Raw genomic sequence first — 19508 nt, 5'->3', positions numbered from 1 at the left:
AGTGTGCCATGTGGTCCCTGCCACACGCGAGGCCTGCCCCAAGCTGAGGGGCCCATCTTGCTCTGCTCCTCCTACATGGAAGGGCTCCCAGGCCCGTGCAGACCCCGCTAATCCTGCCCTCTCACAGTTTCGATGTTTTCCTAGAAGTCTCCCTGGCATCATGCAAGCCCTTTAACCGCACAGCAGCCAACAAATTGGGGATCACTGTTCCTCACAGACAGGGCAGGCCCGAGGGGCTGGCTGCCTGTAGCTCCAACTCCACCAGCGGCGTGACGTCGCCTGCCTCCTGCCGCCGCTGGTGACGTTTGGGGGAAATCAGTGTGCGAAGGACGATAAATCACAAGGCAGTTTTTACAAAATGACTAATAAAAAATAATGAGAACCCAATAACTACCAATTATAGAGGCAAGAGAAATAATAAAAATAATAAGGCAGAAAATGTACAAATCAAACAATGAGGCCTATTTTATTCAAACAAGACTTGCTACTTAGTAAGCATTAATTCTCACCACACAAGGGCAGTTGCTGTTTGTCTTCCGAATTTCACGCATTGAGAAAATGACCCAGAGGGTGTTAATAAGCTCCTCCAAACTCTAGGACACGCTGGAGCCCAGATTAAAAGTTGGTCACGCTCGCTCTCAGGCTGAGATGCCATCTCTCATTAAATTCTAAATCAGCCCAGAGAACACACCATATTTATTATTTCTCTAACACCATGTGACTGATTCTCGAGGAGCCAAGAGATTTTTTGGGATTAAATACATTGATTAAAACGGTAGTTTAAAAATTTCCCTTTTTTTAAACCCAGAGGACCAAATATATAAATCAGAACTATTCTGGTCTACTGAGTACTGTAAATGTATATTTAGATTTAACAAAATATCAGTGGGAAACATCTTTGGAAAGTAATTACTTTAAAATATATGGAAAATGTCTTTTAAATGCTTAAAGCAATTGATCCATTTTCAAGACATAACTTACATAAAGAGGCACAAATATTAATTACCAAGCTGGAAACTCACTTGCAAACTTATAGCCTGGAGTGAATGTTTACAGATCGAGGCATAAATATCAGGAGATAAGTTTAATGGAAGACTTAACTGCTGAAAACAAGGACCCCCCTAGGGACACCAGCTCCACCAGAGATTCTCAAGGGGGTTGAGTAAGTAAGGCTTACTTCAGCCTTTACACTAAACTCCTCTCAGCTTCCTGCCCTTCCCACTCACCCCTGTCCTGCCACTTACGGACACCTGGCCCTACTGTGCTATGATTCATAAGTTCTATACCTGAGTACAAAATAGGGCTAAAAAATCAAATGCCTACAGAAGCTACTCAGGTAATTTAATAAGTGACTTAATAAGTGTGGTTCTTCTGGGATTTCGACTTGTTCATATTTATTTTTCAAGACTCAGACACTTGGTCTCAGTATCAGGAAGACGCAAGGGAGCAGTGCGGACTGCGGCAAACAGGAAGGCAGGTACACTCTCTAAGGACATGGCTGCTCTCAGCCCCTTGTTGTCATGAAGTCATGTGGGCCCAGGATCAACAAACCATTTCACCTTCCAAGATAACTATCCTATTTGAATCTGTGTGTAAAATTTCCATGTTTTTAAAGGTTGGCAATTTATTAAGATTAACATTTTTTTTCTGTATTGATTTTAGAGAGAGAGGAAAGGAGAAGAAGAGAGAGAGAAACATCAATGAAAGAGAACATCGAATGCCCCCACCCCCACTGGGGATCGGGCCCACAACCTGGGCATGTGCCCTGACTGGGACTCAATCCAGCGGCCTCTTGGTACATGGGTCACCCCTCAACCACACCGGCCGGACAAGATTAACATATTTTTTAAATATCCTCTGTAGGCCAATACTATGTCAGTCAAGTAAAAACGTGACCGCCGCTGAATCTGGCCCACGCACCACCGAGCTGAGAGCTGTTACACAGAACAAACACGGCACAGACACTGAGCTCAGGGTGCTTCAGAGAAGCTGGTGTTTGGTTTTCTCACAGAGGCAGACAGGCTTGGCGAGTTCCCGGGTATGCCGTGGTTCCCTGGAACCTCTGCAACTCCTTCAGGACCAAAACGACTTGGGTGCTGTAGAGGAAAAGGGGATGCAGCAGTAATGGGGGTAGTCGGGCATCAGCCAGCAGGCAGGAGAGGTATATGTGGACAGAAGTCCTTTCTGGCCCTCGAACTTGGGAGCAGAGCCACAGAATATCCAGCACCCCAAGTACAGGGCGAAGCAGCGTGTGGCAAAGTCCCCTGCCCCTGCCATTCCCTGGGCTCCCACCAAGGGGCCTTGTTAGTTTCTGCCTTTGGGGTTCCTGGCCCACGGAAGGCAGCGCTCCCTCTCGCCCTCCGACCTCCGGGGCTGTGGAGGTGCCTGGAGCTCACCGAGTCCGAGCGCGGAGGCTCCGGTTTGTCGGGACCAGCGTCCTCACCTCTGCTCCAGGCGCTCAGCAGCTTCGGTGCCTTCGATCCCCACTCTGCTCCCACTCCCAGCAGGCCCGGCACGGAGGCGCCGGCTCCCCTCAAGCTTCCCCGGGGCTGACCACTAGAAACAGCCTTGCAGATTTGCCTTCGAGCTGAGAGTCCTCAGGACAAGGGCCCCTCTCACAGAGGACTCTGCTGCTCCGGTACAGTGAGAGCACTCTAACCGAAGCAGCCGGCAGCCAGATCCCCGACCCCAGAGCCGGGTTTCCTCACCAGGAAACCGGAGGCCACCCCAGCCGGCCACACGGACTGCTAGGAGCACTGAGGCAAGTTCACGCAGCAAAGCTGTGGCGGGCTTTAATGATGACAGTGCCACCTATGTCCCTCCTGTGCGGTCCTCTCCCCGCAACAGAAAAACCAAATAATTAGAAACATTTCAAACAAAGGTCAAAGCAGACGACTAACTAGAGAACAGCCAGAATGTACATGACTAGGAAAACGCAGCCGAGTATCTAGGGTATGTTAGACTCTGTGCCTCTCTCCAGAGAAGGGAAAACCTGTCCCCAAAGGCAGGACGAAGGGGAAGGAAAGGAAGAAAACAACCGCAGAGAGCCCTGAGGTCTGCGGACAGACGCTGGCTCAGGTCCTCACATGCCACCTCTGCTACCCACTATATAGCCATGGGACCCAGACCAACACTTCCCCTGTCCAAGCCTGTGTTCACCTGTGAAAATAAGGCTGACCCTGCAGGGATCTTCTAGACCGGGAGTTGGGTCATTGAGTTGATTCTATAAATGGCAGGGCCAAGAAGCACGGCAGACCTCCCAAGGAGGGCATGACCACTGCCGCACAGAGCACGCAGGCAGGCAGCCTGGAGGTGGGATGCAGCCACGAAGACTGGCCATGGGACTAGCCATGGGAACCAGAGACTGAGGGCAAAAATAAAGAGGAGGGTGTGGGACCCCTGGACCAGAGTGCGAGGCACATCGGTGTGCTCCCAGAGGGCCATGAGGCTCGGCCGGGGCGGCGTGTCTCTCGCTATGTTCCAAGCGCCTCTGATCCAGGGCACTGGCGTCCTGATGGACCCTGCTGTCAGCGGGGTGAGCACTGAGCTAAGATGCCAAACAGCACCTGCAGTGTGAGATGGCTTCATCGGCTCCCTCCACAAGGACTCTCCACACTGAAATTTGACATTTGGACAGACGGGTCAGCTCTGGACAGCTCTTCTTCCAGCAATCTCATGGGACAGGAGCAATTATGTAATTATGTCCTAAACAGAAAGATGAGGCTGCGCTTATCAAACCACCACCACCAGCAACCACCACAAGAAGCCGCTTGTCCACCTTCTCATCTCGGAAAGACAGGGAAATAGCTTTCACTCATTCCTTCGAAGTGCACTTCACGATAAATGGCCGTGTTCGTCAGAAGTTCTGCAGAAGGCCAGTGAGAGGACAGGGCTGGGGAGCATCGCGAGGTTAGCATCTGTAATAGGAGGCAAGAATCAAGGCACACTGATGGATTTCGCCCGAGCGCCCTCTGGATGCTGGCGGCAGGGTCAGACGGAGGTCTTGGTTTGGCTTCCAGTTCCAGGGACCTCTGTGGCCATCAGATCACGCTGCAGGCTCATCTGTCTGGGGAGCACCTGTATTTGGGGGTTACTCTGATGCAGTGCCTGACACATGGTAATGAATGGACTTCTTGGCTATACTTTAAACTGTCATCATTTTAATCCATGAAATATGTCAAGTGATAATTAAACCTCACCACAGACAGGCACTGTGAAATTATTAACTTTTACCATTTCTCCCACAAACATTTTCAATAGGCTGCATCCTTGAGGTATGGGAATCATCTCATTGACAGATGAGAACAGTTGTCTTGATAATAACATTTTTTAAAGAATCGAAACGACTAAAAACTCTGTACTTTACCACTGGGTGTTAATTTGAAAACGTCTGCCGTAAAGGCAGTGAGCAGGCCCGGTGGAGGGTGCGGAGCTGACCCCAGAGCCTCAGGCCCGCCTCCCTGGGCGCTGTGCCTGGAGCGTGGTCGCCACCTCCGGGCACCATGCCGCACCCCGCGGACACCCATGGCGACGTCTTCGCTCTGCCTCACTCCCAGGCTTCGGGGGACGTGTGCTAAATGAGATCACACACACACAAATTCTTCGAGAGCGAAAGCAGCCTGGGAACACTATCCAAGCATTAGATGTTATTATGTTAAATTCTGAAAAGGGGGGAATGTGATATGCTAGCACAACTCACAGACTTGAAAAAAGGAAAAAAGAGCTCAACTCATTTTATTTCCAGCTGAAGTTCCTAAGCATGAGATTCGATCTGACCCTATTGGAGACACATCTCTTGGCCACAGGGACCCAAACACACAGGGACCCAAACAAATGATAGTACAAACGGAGCAGCCAGCAGCTGACGGGAATGCCGCTTCCGGCAGCAGGAGAGCCAGTCACTGCCAGCGCGGGCGAGGCCACAGACGGACGCACTTCTGCTCCCACACTCACTTTCCAGACCCTGACTGCTGTTCCCCAGGGCCCGTTTCCTCCGATGTGGAGGCCCCGCTTCTCTCCTGCAGCGGCAGACCCTCCGGTCCCGGCCCAGCCCTGCGGGCGCCTCACACGGGCGCCTCAGCCAGAGGGAGGGATGCATCGTGTGAGTGTGAACGTTTTGATCAGAAATGTACGAACATTGCCGAGTTTCCATTGAGAATGTGCTTTCCTGAAGGGTCTCAGTCAGACTCATTTTAATTCTTTGATCAATTTCCTACAATATTCAAAGGGTCCCTCATTTTTTTCTATTTGCAAACAAAGATTGGAATGCTGACGTCAGAGGGTGTGAGGATTAAATAAGACATTGAATGTGAAAATATTTCCATTAAGAACAGCCCAATTTCAAGGAGTTTATATGAAAGCAGTGAGTAAGCCTTCACCCCTAGATTAATGTCTGGACAAACAGGAAATTGCTTATTAAAAAGTGGCTCCAGCCCTGGCCGGTTTGGCTCAGCGGTTAGAGCGTCGGCCTGTGGTCCAGAGAGACCCGGGTTTGGTTCCCGCTAAGGGCACGTACCTCGGTTGCAGTTTGTCCCCGGCCCTGGTTGGGTCGGGAGGGTGGCAACTATTCGATGTGTCCCTTTCACGTCGATGTTTCTCTCTCTCCCTCCCACTCTATCTGAACAACAACAATTTAAAAAGTGGCTTCAAACAAGACCTCTGGTTATAGGGAAGGTCCAGGTCCCGCCGCCCCATCTGTGTCCCCCCCTGCCACACAACACCCATTTAGAAAGAGCAACACGATGAGCCCTCACCACCCCTTCCCAAGAGGAAAGAGGACCTCTTATGAAAACGTAACATAAAGCCTCTGAGTAACCCGTGGACGTAAGTACTAAAGAGTTGCCACCAGGAGGGATTTGCGCAATCGCTTTTGGTCCTTATGTGCTTCGGCTGAGGAGCTAAAGAAAGGAGGGCTTGTTGGGGTCCAAACCTACAGTGACAACTCCCACAGTTCAGGCCGGTGGGTACTCGATGTCCTGCCAGGCCACCGAGTCTGTCACAGTGGCAGGTGTGAGAGGGAGGTGGCCCAATCCAGTCGCTGGAGGCAGCCATAATTAACAAAAAAAGTGCCCTGTATTTGTCATCAAGGATCAGGTGCCAATTCACACCCTTATAAGCTCCTGAGGCCTTGGGTCAGCAACGCCAGCTCTTAGTCACAGTGTCTTTCCCTGGAGACGGGAGAGACGCCCTCCCCTGCCCCCGAAATGCTACATGAATGCTTGCTGCAGATGGCCTTTGAGACACACCCTTGGGGGTGGAGGATGTGACAGACACCCAGGTGTGAAATACGTAAATGGCACAGTGGGCTTTTTTAACCTCCCTGCATCTGTGTACCTTAGTTGGGCAGAGCCCCACTTGTCCACTGGGATCCACCTCTCTCCCACCCTCAGCTCATGACATCCTGGTGTCAGGGGCTCGGCCATGACTCTGGCCTCCTCACTGGTTCGGGAGGGGCGTGCTCTGAGCCCAGCCCTCCAGTGAACCTGAGCGCTTCTGCGGGAAACATCAGGCCACAGCCTCCCTCTCTTCCAGGGACTCAGCGTGGGGGGGAAGCTGGCACTCACTGTGAAATAAAGAGCAATACCAGGTCTCTGTGCCCTCTGCCGGTGTCCTCCACCCCCCGCCTGACTGGCCAGGCACATAAGTTAATAAGCTCCTCTATTTGTTTGATCTAGCTGGGTTTTGTTATTTGTAACCAAGTGTATCATTAAAAAAGGAGACCCTCTGCCAGAAGGACCACCTTTGGAGAAAAGACCCTGAGACTTCCCCTCCACCGGAACACTCAGACGCTCTCCCAGGCGTCACGCCGGTCCACACTGAGCAAATACTCTCTCCCCCCGTCGTCGGCCCTCTGTGGGTCCTGGCCTTGTGCAGGCACACCCCAGGCGACCTTCCTGTCTACAGGACACTCATCCATCTCCACTGACACGCTCACTGCTGCACGTGCTCTGTAAGGGCAGGGACTGTGTCTCGTCATCACTGTACACCAAGCAAACTCCAATCTGCCCGAGAAGATTTCCATTAGTATCCAAAAAGCCATCAAGAAATCCCAAGAATGGTGCTTCTGTTTCCACAGGAGCTATTTCTCCTTTAGAAGTAATAATGTTGAACAAAGTTCCCAGATATTGCTTACAAGCCCTGCAGGGGTGAAAGGGCAGCTGGGAGCCAAGAACCCCACAGCAGGCTCAGAGAATGAGTGACCCAGGTGCCAGGATATACCAGCTACATGCATCACCCAACCATGTTGACAGCACTCTGCCGCCAGCCCAGACCCACACCTGTGCACCGCACCCACGTCCAGAAGGCTCTCAACGTCCCACAGAGCCAGTGGCTGGTCAGAACCTGCTCATTTCTGTGTCTCATGTTCCCTTACTTCCCGCAGAGCACAAGGCAAACGTATCTTACCTCATGCAAAATTCAACATTTTGCAAGTTTTCTACACACAGACCCTGACGCGTTTCTTGGAACCCAGCAGCGGCGCTCGCCAACAAGAAGTGTAACTGACATGGGAATGTGCAGAGAACCACGGGCTGGGGTGTGATGCCCAGGATCTTGCGACTGGGGCTGCCTGATCTGCAAGGACCTCCAGGGAGACGGGGGCTTGGTCACCAAGCCCAGCGAGCGCCAGAGGACACACAATGACGTCCTCAACACGAGGCAGAAACACGCCCATGGCTGGGCAGCAGGGAGCTCCCCATCGGAGAGAGGGCGCTGCCAGGCCTCACTCACTGAGATAAACGGCCCACCCCGCAGATATTTCCATTTGGGCTTTGTTCCCGCGGAAGCTGAGATTTGTTCAGAGACAACACAATCTGAAAATAAGAAGGTTTTTAAAAAAGAACTTTTGAAAGACGTACTAATTCTGATGACAAGAAAAGAATAAGAACATAATGGTCAGTTGGATCTGTACCTCTATCCTAGTTAAAAATGCTGAGCAATGATGCGACAAAACAGATAGAAACAAATGATTTTCAAGTCACAGGTAATTAACCCGGAGGCACGCCAATGGCACATTAATATTGCTGGGCAAATGGCTTAACGGGATTGAAAAGGGCTTCGTGTTTATATGGAGGAGACCATTTCAAGAGTTCCTGAAAAGCAGAGGAACACCTTTGGGCTTGGGGCCCAGGCAAGAGGTAAAGAGGACAAATGTCAACCTTTAGTGCTAGGATCTCAGGAGACAAGCGAGCCTCCCGGCGGGATGGGCTCAGCTCCATCTCGGAGCCTGACAGGCAGGCGCGGTATTTGGGGCAGTGCTGTCTCGGGAAGGGCTCACCTTACTGTCCTTCTGAGCCTGCAGTGGCTCATACTCTGTGGAGGTTCTGGCCTCTGAGCCCCCCAAATCCCAGAAAGGGATCTATGGCCACATTGTGCGATGGCGCCAAGGAGACTCTGCAACAAGCACTACTTGCTGCCTGGGGTTCAGACCCTGCCCAGACCTGCCAGGCCCTACAGCCTAGCTTGCGGGGGACAGCCGCAGAGACAGCTCGTTTGCATACCTTTTGAGTACTTTTTAGGAGAGGGACCCACCAGTGGTCAGAAAAAGCAGAGCAGCTCTCTGAGGATGGCCATTAGGACAGGGAGCCTTCCAAGGGCACTGGTGGGAGGGGTAAGCCCAGCAGATACATAGGACGGGGGTGTCCTGGATCCATGGGTCCACAGCCAACCACATGGCAGTCCTTACACCCGTTTTACCTGGGAGACGTGAAGATGTGACACAGAGCCGGTCAGCCCTGGAACGCATCAGGCATCCGGCTCTCAGTGCTCACTGAATGTAGCACAGCTGGTCTTTCCGGGCCCAGGCACTCAGACTTATCTTGGGGAATCTTGGGGAACAGAAGCTTGGGGTTACACAGAGCCCTTTAATCTTCTGGCTGACACTGTGCTTGGTCCTTGGGGAAGCCCTGGTCTGCACTCCCTGAGCTTTACTGCAACACAGTATTTGAAAGGAAATATGGGGGTCACTGACTATGCTGCTTCAGGACAATTTCTGACCCCAGTGTCCAGAAAGCCCCTCATCTGGGAGAGAGGCCTTGTGCATGTTTGCCCTTAAGTTCTCAAAGACACCATCAAGAAGGCAGCTCTTCGGTTCTTCTGATTGTGGAATGAGAGAATTTGAGCAGGAAGTTGCAGAAAGACTGACGGAGGGGAGGAATGGAGGGAGCCATTGTGGAAAATTCTTTGTAGGTAAAGTTGACACAATGCATGGTCACATGAAGTTCTGCTTGGAGACACAGGAATAGACTTGGGGACCTGAGACATTCCTCACTCTACATCTAGGGCCAGACCTAAGATACAGGTTAAGAAGAGCCATATGAAGATTACCAACCTCACTGGCACTGACACCACCTCCCACACTGTGCCAAGTGCTGTCCACACCCAACCCCTCCCTACATCTCCATGAGGCTGGGAGGGGTAGAGATTGCACTACAAGCATCCTTCCTCTGAGGACCAAATCTCTTCTCATGTCCTGGCATTTGAGTGAAATTTTGCAAACCCCATGGGGAGAACATGTGATTTTGCCTGGCCAATCACAGTATTCCATCCCCTACCTGCCACAGTGATTGGTTTAGAGCTTGCGTCATAATACAAGCCCAGCAAATCATAATCCTCACTGGGACTTTTCTGGTATCGTTTTGGGAAAAGCAGTTTCACCCTTGGAAGAGTGAGCAGTCAGGACTCTGAGCTGCAGCTGCTGGTAGCCATCCTGCAAGTCTGCATGAAAGAGGCCAACAAGCCCTGGTTGGGTGGCTCAGTTGGTTGGAGTGCTGTTCCGTATGCCCTAAAGTTTACAAGTTCAATTCCCAGTCAGGGCGCATATGAGAGGCAACTGAATGATGTTTCTCTCTCACCTCTCTCTCTCTCTCTCTCTCTACTTCTCTCTAAAATTAATAAAAACATATCCTCAGGTGAGGATTTAAAAAAAAAAAAGGAGAGAGAGATAGAGAGAGAGGACAACAAGCCAAGGAAAAGAAGGAGTGAGAGCCCTGTGTCCGTTGCTCCTGAAGCCAGCTCCACCCTGGGCTTCTGCAGCTTCACCTGCCTTTCAGGCTTCAGCCGGTGCAGCTGGGCTTCTGCATCCCAGGGCTGGGGGCTGGGTCTGATGGTCTGTACTATTACTATCCCCATTCTCTTTTCTAGATAAGATTGAATAACTAACCCAAACTTACACTGTGAGTAAATAAGTGGAGAAGTGGGACTCTACTGCTTACCAGTTGGTCAAGATCAAAACTAGGTACCAATTAATTATCTTCAACCAGAACACACCAGCCAGCTGGGCACCCACTGCTCCCTCAACCCAAGGCAACTGGCTACAATATCGTTTTCCAGAAGCTGAAAAAGAGCCCACCTCTGTGGGGTTAGAAGTAGAAGGAGACAGATGTCACTCCCAACTTCCTGGATCCCAGTGGCTGTCAGAGAGCAGCAGCATCTCCATGTGGGGGCAGGACGGGGTCAGAAACTCCATCTCTTCCACAGATGGCAGTCTTGATTTGAAAAGGACCTACCACCCCAGGCACCATCAAATCTGGACAACTCCCTTTTAAATTTCCTACATCTGCAGCCATTAAAGAAGTTACCTCAAAAGAAGCCAGGAGTTTAATAATGTGTTTCACGGAAGAGAGTCAGAGACTTCACATTATACCAAGAAAGACAACCAAGAGATCCAGAAAACAGCTGCTAAACAAAATGACAATGAATGGTAAACAGAATGCAATTCTTGAGAGCTGAGGTTCTCCCAGATGCAGGGAACTGTAAGGGGGCTATTAGAGGCAGCTGCCAATTAGGGACTAATTACAAGAGCTTGCAGAGAGTGAGGCTGTTACACATTCAGGTCTGGCAGGTCATGCTCACTCAGGAGATGTGCATCGCTAAGAGGCTGGAGCCACCCCGATGCTGTGTGACTATCATCCCTTCTTTTTTTTATCTTGAAGACAGCAGCATCTGTCTTCTCAGGTCTCCCTCACAGTCCTGCTGGAAGCCAGGCCAGGCTGGTCTGCACTGAAACATGTTGGCAAGCCACCATGGGGACCCTGGTGCCCACCCCAAAACTCACAGCCCCCATCCACACATAGCACAATCACAGGCATCTGGAATAGCTCACAGATCACCCTATGCTACTAAGACATGATTGACAAGGGCTGACCTGTCCCAGCCAGCTCACTCAAGTGTTCTCTCATAGCTGTAATTCAATGTGACGGGACCAGTTAGAGAAAAGTACTAGTTTGAGCAGATGAGTTCTGGCAGTCATAGTCAGCACCAGCCCTCCAAGTAGACTCGCGAGTGTCTTGGAGAGGTGAGGTGTGCACCTTTTGCTGAAGCTTCAGAACAAGCTGAAATTGAATTGTAGTGTCTGGAGGGAGGCGTGGAACACCTGCACTGGGAAGCAGATGAGGAGCAGTCAGCTCTCTTTCCTCACGCCGCTAGCACATCGGGTCCGAGGGCACCAGGGAAACACAGGGCTGCCCTGAGGTGGAAGGGCTTGGTCCAGCTGGGAAGGCATGTGTCCTTCCAAAAAAACATCCTAACAGTCCTTCAGTCCTGCCACAGTCTCTGATACTGTATCTCCCTCCAGGTTTCCCTGAGGATCCTTACCAGTGAGCTAACTTGGAAACAAAGCTCCCCTAGGAAGTTTTCTTACAAGAGTCCCTCTCAGCAATCTGGACTTGGGAGTGGACCTGTAGGTGCAGAAAACCTTGGATGTGATAATGCAAGATCAAGTCATTTAAGCCACCACCCCTTTAGAGAGAGGACCAATGCGTCAGAGGGAGACTGTGTCCTACTAAAGTCAGATGGCTTCAGGAAGGAAGGAGTCTCACGTGTAAGGTGCTGTCTGCCCTGCTCCTGTCATGGGTTGCTGAGGGTCATGGGAGGTAAAGAATGCAAAAGGTCTCTGAAAACTTCAGAACAACGAAGAAGTGATTACTACCCTACCATCCTGTCCTTGCACTGCCCTTGGAAGTCACCGATGCCAGGGCATCTGGTCCTGGGCGCTGAGAGAGTGCACCCTCTTCCTGAGGTGTAGTGCACCTCTCTACAGCAGGGCTGGCAAAGGGCATTGTATGCCAGTCCCAACATGATTTAAAAATTGAGATGCCATGGGAAGCTAAGTTTTAAAAATGCTGCATAGTACACCCCATGTTGAGAGTCATATTTAGCATCTTAAAGACCTAAGAGGTTCTGCAGTAAGAACATCAGCAACAATGACAAAACTAGTTCAACAGAGTCTGGCATTTGCCTAGTGTCTTAGCTTTCTAGGGCTGCTAAACAGATCTCTCCATACTGGTAGTTTAAAACAAGAGACTAATTTCTCACAGTTCTGGAGACTGGAAGTCAGAAATCACGGTGTTGGCTGAGCCATGATTCTTCTGAAGGCTCCAGGGAGGATCCTTCCTTGCCTCTTCTTGGCCTCTGGTGGTTGCCAGCAGCGCTTGACCTTCCTTGGCATATAGACTCATCGCTCTGATCTCTGCCTCTACCATCACGTGGTGTTCTCCCCATATGTCTGTGTCCAAACTCCCCCTTCTGATCAGGGTATCACTCATTGGATTCATGCCCATACTAATCCAGCAGGATCTCATCTTAACTTGTCACACATCTACCAAGATCCTACTTCCAAATAAGGTCACCTCCACAAGTTCTAGGCTAGAACTTCAACATATCTTTTTCAGGGGACACAATTCAACCCATAACACCAGCTTATTTGAACATGGAGCATTTTCATCGATGCATTTGTTAGGCACATCCAATGGATATACCCAGAGCACTCTTTAAAAAGTACCTTTCCAGAACCAAAGCACTCAGTGCCTCACTCCTATATCACTAGGGCAAGATTAGCATTAAAGGGCAATAGACATAAAGCAATCTGTGGCTTGCATTTAATTTTTAAAAATTAAAAAAAATGTATTGAATAGTTACAGGCCCTAGGCTAGGACCGTGAGGAATCTGGGGCTGAAGGACGGCAGGGTCTCTACTGTAAGGAAATGATAAGGTAGGGTAAGCTAAATGCTTCAAGAAAGATCATGCAGGCTGGAGGAACAATGTGAGTTAGGCTAGAGGTAAGAAAGCTGGGCTGTACTCTAGGAACCATAACACTGGACCCAAGGCTGGGAGGGCCACAGGACAAACAAGGCAGAGAGCAGGTCTAAGACACATGGTACATTCATGTCACACTAACACTCTCCAGCCCCACTATGATTCAGCCTGGAATCCATTTTCACTACTAACATTAGCACCCCCTCACTTCAAAGATATAGCAAAAAATTTCCAAAAGTCATATAGTGTGAGTTTGCAGTTGGTCATCCAGTTGTAGCACTGAACCCTGGACAAAGTGATATCCCTGATTCAGGTATGGTAGTTAAACAACACAAACATATATTAGGTGTTGTGGTTCAGAGGCTACCCCTCCAGACCTCTCCAGAGTCTCCTGGGCCTGGTAAACCTAGCAGAAACATTCAGAATGTTATTTACTTGCTCCAATTTCTGTTCCAGGTCAAGTCAAAACTAAGGCACCAACATTAAGTATTTGTGGATAGACAATAATATCTTGTGTTTGGAGGAATGATAATTTATTAAAATATTCACAGTGCCTCTATTATTTATATACCCATACACTGTTCTGGAGAAGATTAACAACTGCGCCGCCCAAACCTGTGAATTCTCAGACAGAAATACTTGCAACCAACCTGCAAGGTCCCACTCTTCCTTCCTTCTGCCAGATTATAAGCATTGACATTGAGGCACTGAGCTATTTCAGGAACTCTCAGACATTCAACTTTGACAGAAACATGCAAGCAAGACATCAGTGCAAAATAGGAAGAAAAAAGTTCATGTGATGTTAAGACAAAGTTGCCAGTACAAACCCAGCGTAAGGCTGGCCAGCCAGCTGTGAAAGTGCTGCTTCAAGAGAGGAGAAGGTTGTGGATGAGCAGAGCACAGCCTCATCAGGCCTGTGCAATCCTCAGACAGCCTTTGGTATTCTAAGCCTTTGTATGTCTTTGAGGAAAATGTACATAGTTCTCTCATATCCCATTTCTAACACAAGGACAGGAAGAGTCCCAGGTAATGTGATCCCACAATGCAAATTAATTCCAAACATTCACACTCAGGAATACTGACATGCATAGGATAGTATTCAAAATCAAAGTTCATGTCACCGTCTCTCTTTGTGACTATTTCTCTCCAATTTACGTGGTCATCACGCCCATTGTGAACATAACTTTCAATAAGAAACATGTCTTCCCTGCCCCACCCATCTTAATCCAATTTAATTTAGTTTTGATACCCAAACAATGTAGTTTTAACCTATGGATGCAATTCAGAAAACATGGAGTCCAAAACCAGACACAATAGCAAATGGGAATGGAAGCCAGAAGTTCATCCTAGAGCCAGATTATCTATATCCTTTGAATCCAAGGTTCCAGCACCATGGACAGCAGCAGACAACCAGTTGAATTTAGTCCACCAATATAGATAGTATGGAAAGTTTAGGTCTCCAAGCTCCAGAAACACACTTTGAAAATGTATATGGCCATTCTATGTCTTTCATTGTGGTGCATAAAATAAGAATTAAATAGAAGCAAGAATATGTTACATTTAGGAGTCAATGTGAAATTTGCTCACTTTTTAAAGATAACAATCTTTTTAGAGACATTGCCACAGAGAAGGATGTGGTTAAATCTAAAACCAAAGTTTAGACATATGAAAAAATGTTCAACATCACTGCCCTGGCCAGTTTGGCTCAGCGGTTAGAGCGTCGGCCTGCGGTCCGGAGAGACCCGGGTTCGGTTCCCGCTAAGGGCACGTAATTCGGTTGCAGTTTGTCCCCGGCCCTGGTTGGTCGTGCGGGTGGCAGCCACTCGATGTGTCCCTTCACGTCGATGTTTTTCTCTCTCTCCCTTCCTCTCTCTCCCTCCCACTCTATCTGTACAAAAAATGGAAAAAAAATCCTCAGGTGAGGATGAAAAAAAAAAAAAAAATGTTCAACATCACTAATCATCAGAGAGATGCAAATTAAAACCACAGTGAGGTATCACCTCATACCTGTCAAAATAGCTATCATCAATACATTAACAAACGTGTTGGCGAGGATGTGGAGGAAAGGGAACCCTTGTGCATTGTTGGTGGGAATGCAGACTGGTGCAGCCACTGTGGAAAACAGTATGGAGTTTCCTCAAAAGAGTAAAAATGGACCTGCCTTATGACCCAGATATTCCACTCCTGGGAATATATCCTAAGAATCTTTAAAAACCGATCAGAAAGAATATATGTGTCCCTGTGTTCATATCAGTGTTTTTATAGTAGCCAAGATCTGGAAACATCCCAACTGCCCATCAGTAGATGAGTGGATAAAAAAGCTGTGATACACTTACACAGTAGAATACTATGCAGCTGTAAAAAAAAAATAAAAAAGAAGGAACTCTTATGCTTTTCAACAGTATGGATGAACCTGGAGAGTATTATGGTAAGTGAAATAAGCCAGTCAGAGAAAGACAAATACCATATGATCTCACTAATATGTGGAATTTAATGAACAAAATAGAACCAGAGGCATGAAAACATGGAACAGACTGACAGATGTCAGAGAGGATGCAGAAGGGGGGACTGGATAATAGGTGAAGAGATTAGCAAAAAAAAACAATGATGCATCCCCCATGGACACAAACAATAGTGTGGTGAAGGCCAGGGGAGAAGGGGTGGGGGCTAGGCAGAGGTAGGCAAAGGGGCGACATCTGTAATAGTGTCAACAATAAAAAATATAATAATAAAGCAAAAAGGCCAGATTTTAGACCAAAAATTCACTTTGGTTTCTGACTTCATCTTCCCATCCCTGCAATTAAGGGATGACTGGTGATGATTCCATAAATCACCCAAAAGACATTGTTTTATTAGAGACTAGGTACTGCCGAAGGTCAGTAAGGGAAACTTAAATTTCCACTAAGAGATTTCAGAAATTACCACCCAGATACTTACCTCAGAAACCAGAAAACAAATGTGCTAAGGAACTGGCAGGGAAAATAGAACATCATGGAATTGTTTTTGAAAGGAAAATTAATTGGTTATTTCTATTTCAGTTTAGCTAAAGCTGTAAAAATCTAATCAGAAATATTTTTCACAGTGGCATCTTTTCCAAGACATTGAAATACCTCAAGCCATAAACCAATTTTTATTGTTGATGCTCTTTCTGCTGGGTGAAACTTAATAATTATATCAGACTTCACTCAAAAATAATAATAATAAGCCTTCATGCAAGAAGATTGTAAACATGATCATGAACGAGCCAGTTCCCAACCCCACCTCTGATACTTGAAGGCAGAAAACATGGCTCTCGCGAGCAAACCTGGCCTCGGTCCTTGCAGTCCCTAGAAGCCAAGGACCAAACAGTCAGTGCCCAGAAAGGGCCACCTGAAATTTCAAAGAACAGGCTTCCCACAGTCTGAAGTTCAATAAACTTCTCCCAGGGTGTCAACATTGAAAATGAAATGAGTATGAATGCATTTTTCCTACCTTTTCTTCTTGTGACTTCAAAGCTTCTGAATTCCTGCAAGAAAAGAAAGGCTTTGTGTTTTTGAAGAATAATTCATGTGTACAGTTATTTGCAAACATCTCACCTTTTATTAGACATTTATTCACAGAAAGGTGAACAATGTCATAAGAACATGACATTCAGCAATGCTGGATCTTAAACTCTCAAAACACACACACACACACACACACACACACACACATCTGTCAATGTAAACAACTTGTTGTTTAGGAGACTTAGGTAAAAATACTGTTAATCACGCAGTTTTAAGTTAGCAGAACCAACTCTCACGGTCTTCTTTATGTGGAATCTGGGCTGGTACCAGTAGAAGACCTTGTTCCAGGTCAATGCCCCAGCCTCCACCTAGACTGCAGGTGCTTGGGCCTGGGGAAAACATAAACAGACAAGGGCCAGCGTGACCTCGCCAGCACTCCAGTTAGTGGTGCCACAATGGAAACCAACATTGCTCCTGTGTAGGTCACTGGCATGATCTGGGGACTGATTATGCTCAACGCAGTAGTTTCCAAAGGGTAGGATCTAACAGACAATATGGATAGCCAGTCCATGCCACTGACTAAACTAAGCCCTTGGTTTTTCTTAATTCAGTTTCATCTTCCTGCTATGTACAGGTCAATAGCAAAGTGTTTTAGAAGTTACACAGGTAAAACACACAGAGTCCCTACATTGAAGATATACACAGTTGAACAGGAGGCTACAGAACAAACATAAAGGGGTGATTTTTCCTTGATAAATACCAGTATGTTCACATTGAGCTGGAAAGGGTTTTTAAAAGAACCTTTGAAAACAGCACTGAAGAATGGGCAGGCTTTCAGACAAGACTAGGGAAGGAGGCTGCACCAGGAAGACAGAATGGCTTCAGACGAGGTCGAGTGGGTAAGAGCACAGGGCATACCCAGGAAGCAGAAAAAGACCCAGTGAGAAGTAATAGGGGGAAAGGCTGAAAACATACTGTAATGTCATAACTAATAAAGTATCTACAATTCATCATAAATGACCCGGTTAGGACAAAAAGCCTAATATTGAGAGTAATCTGAAAATACATGCTAGCAACTGAAGAAAATGAAACACCAAACCTGGGCCAACTCCTCACCATCACGACCAAGAAGGCCATTCAGTACCAGTACTTTTTAAATAGATGGCTTGGTCATTCATACCTTAGCATTTAGCATCCTTTTGGTGTCAGGGGCGGGAGGCAATATCAGAGAGAAAGCTGAGGAGGCACTGAAAAGTTTGTTCTCCCCGAATTACACTCTGACTGCCACCTCTGTAACAAGTCAGAAGCCCAGGGGAGGCCAGTGGAAGATACATGTGACAGGCCAGCCGCCCATGAGCACAGCACACTGAACCAAATGGGCTTCTGGAATGCTGGTTCCCGAAGGGACGCTCACGCCTCGGGCTCAGAAGAGGAGCATGGTCAGTGCTGAGTGTAATGAGACCTATGAAGGCCACAAAGCACACCATGCACAAAGCAAACTCAGCTCCGCCCACACTGTTACTCAGCTCTCTGCTCCACAAAATAACTAGCATTTGTGGAAGAGGGAAAATTAATAATCAACTTTTATGGCTCTAGAAAAACACTTTAGGGAAGTTTTATTGCAACTGCATAAAATTTATAAATTAACTTAGAGAAAGTTAACAGTGGTATCATGTATCCTCTTATCTAGCAACATGATATTTTATTTAAAAAAAATTTTTTTTTATCCTCACCTGAGGACATTTTTGCATTTATCTTCAGATAGAGCAGGAGGGAGGAAGAGAGAAAGAGAAAGAAACATCGATGTGACAGAGACACATCAACTAGTTGCCACCCACACGACCCCAACCAGGGCTGGGGACAAACTACAACCGAGGTACATGCCCTTATGGGAACTGAACCCAGGACTCTCTGGTCCATGAACTGATGCTCTAACCACTGAGAAACCAGCCAGGGCTAGCAACATATTTTAAATAATTGGTTCAGGTCTACTTTTATTTCTTTCAAGGGTGATCATTTTCCTTAAGTATTTTGAATAGTTCTTTTTTGTTACCATAAATGGAATTTCACTTTCATTATATCTTCTAACTCGTTTTTGTTTGTATGTATGATGGCAATTGATTTTTATATATTAATTTTATAACCAGCCACTTGACTAAATATTGTATTGTTTGTAATAGTTTTTCCATTGATTATTTTGGAATAATCTGTAAATAGCAATGATTTTATTTTTCTTTTCATTTCCTATGTCTTTAGTTGCTTTCTCTTGTCTTATTGCTTTAGCTAACTCCTCAATTTAATATTAAAAACTATGGACATAGTGGGCATCCTGGTCTTATTTCTGACTTTAAGAAGAAAACTTTTAGTATTTGCCTATTAAGTAAAATGTTAGCTTTTGGCCAACAGTTTATTACATTAATAAAATCCATGCATATTTTTAAATAAATGTTTTAAAAACAAATGGTTTAGTGTGTCCCCTTATTTATTCGTTGCCTCTTTCCCTCCACTGGAATGTGAGCTGGGATGGTGCCAGTATCTGTTCCACTCTTGCATCCTCAGTGCTCAATACATATTTGTTGAGTGAAAAAAAATAAAATAAATGTGATGAATTTTATCAAAGATTTTTTTGCACTTATAAAAATGACTGTATGATATTTTCCTTAGTTCTATTAATTTGATGACTTATTTAGTAGATTTCATAGTATTCAATTATCCCTGTATTTCTGAAATAAGCTTTTCTTTTTAAAAATATTTCCTTTTCTTCATATTATTTTTATTGAGGTAACATTTGTTGATAACATTATATAAATTTCAGGTGTACAACATTGTAATTCAATATCTGTATACTCAATGGTGTGCTCACCACCAAAAGTCTAGCTTTAATTCATCACCATGTGTTTGATCTCCTTTACCCATTTCACCCTCCCCACAACCCCCTTTGTCTCTGCTAATCACCAATCTATTGTTTGTATCTATGAATTTGTTTTGGTT

General features: G+C 46.9%; 1 protein-coding gene across 1 annotated transcript in view; it reads right to left on the bottom strand.

The window, feature by feature from the left end:
• Nucleotides 1-19508, bottom strand: part of FSTL4 (follistatin like 4) — a 400034-nt gene that overhangs the window by 346524 nt on the left and 34002 nt on the right. The window contains exon 3 of the mRNA XM_036240329.1: nucleotides 16504-16537. Within this exon, the coding sequence (XP_036096222.1) occupies nucleotides 16504-16537 (34 nt within the window). The remainder of the gene's footprint in view (nucleotides 1-16503; nucleotides 16538-19508) is intronic.

This window comes from Molossus molossus, unplaced genomic scaffold (genome assembly GCF_014108415.1).
Source record: "Molossus molossus isolate mMolMol1 unplaced genomic scaffold, mMolMol1.p scaffold_m16_p_4, whole genome shotgun sequence".
Lineage (NCBI taxonomy): Eukaryota > Metazoa > Chordata > Mammalia > Chiroptera > Molossidae > Molossus > Molossus molossus.
Note: the sequence above shows the minus strand (reverse complement) of the source record. Positions and strands in the feature narration are given on the sequence as shown.